This window comes from Puma concolor, chromosome D2 (genome assembly GCF_028749965.1).
Source record: "Puma concolor isolate L17-30 chromosome D2, mPumCon1.1.hap2, whole genome shotgun sequence".
In the NCBI taxonomy this organism is placed as follows: Eukaryota; Metazoa; Chordata; class Mammalia; order Carnivora; family Felidae; genus Puma; species Puma concolor.
Genome location: NC_141677.1, coordinates 75,016,188 through 75,022,187, shown reverse-complemented (window position 1 = coordinate 75,022,187; position 6,000 = coordinate 75,016,188). Strand labels below are relative to the sequence as shown.

At 49.3% G+C, this 6,000-nt stretch overlaps 1 protein-coding gene across 1 annotated transcript in view; it reads left to right on the top strand.

Annotated features, from left to right (window-relative positions):
- Nucleotides 1-378: 378 nt before the first annotated feature.
- Nucleotides 379-6,000, top strand: part of PDZD8 (PDZ domain containing 8) — a 74,142-nt gene continuing 68,520 nt past the window's right edge. The window contains exon 1 of the mRNA XM_086680972.1: nucleotides 379-1,504. Within this exon, the coding sequence (XP_086537098.1) occupies nucleotides 636-1,504 (869 nt within the window). The 5' untranslated portion in view covers nucleotides 379-635. The remainder of the gene's footprint in view (nucleotides 1,505-6,000) is intronic.

The following is a 6,000-nucleotide window of genomic DNA, read 5'->3' as shown; positions in this document are numbered from 1 at the left end:
TGGAAGAACCACACTGCAGCAGAGGTAACAGGCAGGGACCGCGGCCAAAGAGCGGGGGAGGGGCTCATCGGGAGGACGGAGATCAAGAACACGCCACGCCACCTACGCCCGGCCTCCTTAGCCTTCAACGGGTGGCCCCAGGCATCCCCCCGGATCCGGTCCGCGGCTCCAGAAGTGACAGCCACGTGGCTCGAGGAGGAATGGAATGTTGGCCTGGGGGGCGGGGCTGGAAGGGCGCCCGGGAGGTGAAGAGGGACCCGAGCACGCGCGCCCGGGCGCCGGCTGCCAGGCGACACCGCCGGGAGCGAGCACGCTCCTGACGACACGCGCCGTTCGGCCAATGAGCGCGGGCCGGAGGGAGTGCCGCGCCGCCCCCTCCGTCCCGCCGCCGCCGCGGCCGCCGCCGCCGCCACAGCAGCTGCCTCCGGGAGCGTTTGAGGAGTCGCGGGCCGCCGCAGGCTCGGGCGCCGCACCGCGCCGACCGGAGCCGCCGGACGAGGCCCGGGGAGCCGCTCGCGCCGACCCCGCCGCCCGATGTCCTCAAGATGGAGGCAGCGGGGGCGGCGACGTGAAGAGAGCGGCGCTGTGGGCGCGGGAGCGGGGGCCCGGGCGGCCCGGGCGGAGGCGGTGCCGGGATGGGGCTGCTGCTCATGATTCTGGCGTCGGCCGTGCTGGGCTCCTTCCTCACGCTCCTCACCCAGTTCTTGCTGCTGTACCGCAAGCAGCCCGAGCCGCCGCCGGACGAGGCGGCCCGCGCGGGCGACGGCTTCCGCTACCTCAAGCCGGTGCCGGGCCTGTCCCTGAGGGAGTACCTTTATGGCGGCGGCGGCGGGGCTGAGGAGCCCTCCGGCGGGCCCCCCGAGGGCGGCGCGACCCCGGCCCCCGAGACCCCCGCCCCGCCGACGCGGGAGACCTGCTACTTCCTCAACGCCACCATCCTGTTCCTGTTCCGGGAGCTGCGGGACACCGCGCTGGCCCGCCGCTGGGTCACCAAGAAGATCAAGGTGGAGTTCGAGGAGCTGCTGCAGACCAAGACGGCCGGGCGCCTGCTGGAGGGGCTGAGCCTGCGGGACGTGTTCCTGGGCGAGACCGTGCCCTTCATCAAGACCATCCGGCTCCTCCGGCCGGTGGTGCCCTCGGCCGGCGGAGAGCCGGACGGCCCCGAGGGGGAGGCGCTGCCCGCCACCTCCCCGGAGGAGCTGGCCTTCGAGGCGGAGGTGGAGTACAACGGCGGCTTCCACCTGGCCATCGACGTGGACTTGGTGTTCGGCAAGTCGGCCTACCTGTTCGTCAAGCTGTCCCGAGTGGTGGGGAGGCTGCGCTTCGTCTTCACTCGCGTGCCCTTCACCCACTGGTTCTTCTCCTTCGTGGAGGACCCGCTGATCGACTTCGAGGTGCGCTCCCAGTTTGAAGGGCGGCCTATGCCCCAGCTCACCTCCATCATCGTCAACCAGCTCAAGAAGATCATCAAGCGCAAGCACACTCTGCCGAGTTACAAGATCAGGTGAGAGGGAGGGGGTGGGGGAAGGACGCCCCGCAGCCACGTGGGGGGGGAGGGGTAGGGGGGGATGCCTAGCTGCCGGGAATCCGGGCCTGGGCGGGAGGCTGCCGCCTGCGTGGGAAGGGCAAGGGCAAGGGCTTATCCCCAGCTCCTGCTTTTCCGGGGAGCTCCCCGAGCCTGGCAGGACGGGACCCTAGATGAAGGCGAGGAGGGTGCACATCGCTTGCTCCCAGAGTGCAGGAATGTGAGCCAGAACCCTTTCCGCGTGTCCGTGGGCACTCAGGGTGCTGACGGCGTGGGCAGAAGCAGCGTATTGAAAGTGGAAGGGCGGTCCCCCTGATCCCCAGGAGGCGGCTTTGGGACTGTGGAGAAGCTGTTCCTTTTGTGGCTGCTGCATCGAGGCAGTTTTGCAGCATCACCTTGGCCACGTTGAGAAATTGTTCCTGGACACAAAGTACAGGCAAGAGAAGCGTGCCGATAGCCGGAGGCTCTCCCATTTGGCAACTGCAGGCCACTTTTGCAATGGCGCTTTGGCAACTTTCAGGGCAGAGGTGTGGTATCTGCTGTAAAGGATTACTTTCCCGCAGCAACTCGAAAGCCAGTGGGGACCCAGCACGTAGCGTAATTCGCCGCAGATGTGGTGTTAATGTCTTCTGCCCCTTTGCGGTGGGTTCCCTAACGCAGACCTAGACCCTGCGCCTCTTACGGCAATTCCGGGTACAAGTTTCTCAAACAGTACCCGGATCACCCTGCAAAAGGAATTTTAGTGATAGTGATTTTAACTTTTGGAAACTCTCCTGGATCTGGTGGCTTAATTTTACGTAGTATCCTGTTCTGATTAAATGGGCAAGGCGTTTTGTAGGGATAGGGGATTCATCTACTTTGGTCTGGTTTGTTGGAGCGGAAAGGGTCATACATGGCAATTCTGCATCAGCTGAATTTTTTTTATCTCGCTTTCTGTCCTCTGCTTTTCTGTTCATTAAAATGTTTGACTCTTGGATTTTGTCCTTTCTTATAAAACTATGTCCATCTGGTACTTGCCTTACCTAGGGCCTTTTAGTGGAAGTTGCATATTTCTGGTTCACTGATTTTCTTCCACGATGTCAAGTAACAGCGACCCAGGGAATCCAGAGATATTTTATGTTTCAGTTCGATATGGATTATTGACTTGTGTATGTGGCAGGTATACCTCACTAATTATGTTTTGTTTAGCCTTGTGGCACAGAGTGACAGCTTAAAACTGTTGACTGGCAGGAGAAATTTACTTTGTAATGGAAATATTTCCATAGATTTGCAGAGGGTGGCGAACTGGATGTTCACGGTGTTTGATTTCCTATTCTGTGAAGTAGAACATACTTTATGAAACCGACTCTTTAACTCTGGAATGTAAGTGACTAAATTATAAATGAGTTCTAGTGTTTAGCCAGTGAGATGTTTATTTATAGCAGTGTGTTGCTAAGAAAGTCTTAAGAAAAAGTCACAGATTTTGGTATTCTGTCTCAACTTCAACTCTGATGGTTTTGGGGTAACTTTCAGATAATAAAATTTGGCTCAGTTATAATTTGGGGTTGTGTGCAGATTAGCCAGTGGCAATAAGGTTGGATATCATTTTGAGGTTTTGTTTTGTTTTTTTTAATGTAGACTTGGAATGCAGTTAAATCTCAAGGAAATTATGAATAGCATTATGGAGACATTAGTAGGGTTATTGCTTTGAAGACACTTTATCATCTGTATCATTGAATAGCATCACCATCTAAGGTACAGCAAAATTGCTTTCATTTACTGTATCTTACGGGATTTTTTAAAAACATGGCATGTGTTTGGTTATATATGACAGCTCCAGTTTTAAACCTTACACATTAAATGATCACCTCTAGAAATGTACACGTTTGTGCTCTTTATATCAGAAGGCATTTCAGTGGTCAGTCAGTAAATACTGCACAGAACAAATCTCGCACTGCAAATATTCGTTGTACACCTACTATGTGCTTATTATTGTTTAGTGTCAGGGCTTCAATACTGAGCAGCCTCAAACCTGGTGGAGCTTAAAGTTTAATGAGAACTGAATTAGCCATACTTACTATGACTTAACTAGAATGTGATCGGTGGGGGCTGGGGTTTGAAGTAACAAGGCAGCTGATTTTAGTTTAGTAAAAGAAAATAATAGAAGTGTGAGGATGAAAAGGGCTGCTTCAGAAAGTGTTAAGTTCTCTTGTCTGTGTAGCTCTTCTGCCAGAAGTATTTTAAACTACTGAGGTTGTGGAACGGATTCAAATTTCAGTTAAGAGGATGAATTAAAATACATTTAAGATGTATCACAATTCTCATAACGAGAATTAAAGTAGCTAGTGTTTACCCTGTTATATGGTTGAGGGAGTGGTGCTCAAAGTAGTTAAACTTGCTTAAGGTCACACCGCTGTCCTGTAGGGAAATCCAGCCCTGATAAAGCCAGAGCTGCCCTTTTTCCTTCAACCCTGTCATCTTGTTCTTAAGGTTTTGTGTTTGTGTGTGTTTTTTTTTTTGTTTTTTTTTTTAAGGTAAGAGATCATCCACATTCTTTTTTTTTTTTTTTTAATTTTTTTTTTTCAACGTTTTTATTTATTTTTGGGACAGAGAGAGACAGAGCATGAACGGGGGAGGGGCAGAGAGAGAGGGAGACACAGAATCGGAAACAGGCTCCAGGCTCCGAGCCATCAGCCCAGAGCCCGACGCGGGGCTCGAACTCCCGGACCGCGAGATCGTGACCTGGCTGAAGTCGGACGCTTAACCGACTGCGCCACCCAGGCGCCCCGTGTTTGTGTGTTTTTTAAGTGTGCTATCACTATGACATGTGGAAGTACATTTACAAATTAACTGAGAACTCTGAGAAGAGTGTAACTACAGTTTTTTTTTCTTAAATTGGAATTTTTTTTTTAAGTTTAATTTTGAGAGAGAGAGAGACAGAGACAACGCGTGCACATGCTGGTGGCGCAAAAAGGGACAGTGAGAATCCCAAGCAGGCTCCTGGTGATCATGATCTGGGCCGAAATCAAGAGTCAGATGCTGACTGAGCCACCCAGGCACCCCTCTTAAATTGGACATTTGAGAGCAGATCCTTGAAGGGTTAAATCTTTGGGTGCTACCATACATAGTATTTCTATTTTAATCCATTTAAATGTTTAATCTATTTTGTTTCCAAATAGAAGGTCTATTTTATCCTTTAGAGCCGTCTAATCTACTTAGAGCTAAAGCAGTAAAGAAAATTGTATGGGTCTTAGGATCCGTTGGCACTTATATAATATTCATCCTTGACAATTAACATTATGGTCACTTCTCCCCTTCTTTATTTGTTTTTCCATTTAATGTTGCTGAAGTGAAGGTGGCCCATCAGGAATGCCAGTTCCTGATGTCTCAATCTACAGATTCAAAGTTCAAATGGTTGCTTTCTAAGGATTGCTATGATTAACACTTCATTTTACCCAACTAACACAGTTTGTAAAACATTATAACATTTTTTAAGAAATGAGTTGTAAGATGTATACACTTTCTACATATTATAATTCTAGTTTTACTGATACAATTCTAAATTCATTTCCCTCAAATGTTCATTTTTTCCTAAAATGTACACTTTAAAATAGTAAATTAAAGTAGTACTTTTTAAAAAATTAGTCTTCAGGAGAGAAAGATTACCCCTAATATTTTTGACTACATGGAGAATCCACCTTCAGTGTGCAATCTGAGTAATAGTCCGGGGGAGTTTAGAATTTGGGAGTCACATAGTTGAGATTCTTCACGATGTTTTTGTTCCTCGGGTATCATTGCTGTGTCTTAGCACTAGTTGCATGTAGAAAGGCCAGATTGAGTTTGCAGGTACTTTTTATTTGACCTCACTGTATTTTTTTGTTTCTTAATTGCCAGTATCTAAAAACGGGAGATCTTGGGGGCACCTGGGTGGCTCAGTTGGTTAAGCTTCCAACTTTGGCCCAAGTCATGAGTTCGAGCCCCATGTTGGACTCTCTGCTGTCCGCACAGCCAGCTTCGGATCCTCTGTCCCCCTCTCTCTCCCTCTCTCTGTCCCTCCCCCGCTCTCAAAAATAAATAAACACTGAATCAAAATCAAAATAAAAATGGAATTCTGGGTTCTCTTAGGAAACATTGGAAGGAATGGCCTGCATTCCTTCTAGCAATAACAGGATGGAGAGGGAGGTCTAGTAGCAGCTGCAGGAAGTTCTTAGGCTTAGGTTTTAGTCCCCGCCTACTTAATGGTACTTGTCTGGCCCGGCATTGTATGAATTTGAGACCGTCCCTAAAGGGAGCAGTACTGTTCATAATCCGTGAAAATGGGAAGAGTTAATAGCTGGATAGTAAAAGGTGATTATTTTTACCCTTCTTTAAGCATTATTATCTTTCAAGGGACTTTCATTAAGCAATTTTATTTTACAAAAAGTATTGATATGTTGAATTAAAAAAATCATTCTGCCAGAAATTTTTTAAAAATCTCATGAAACATTTTCCGTTTC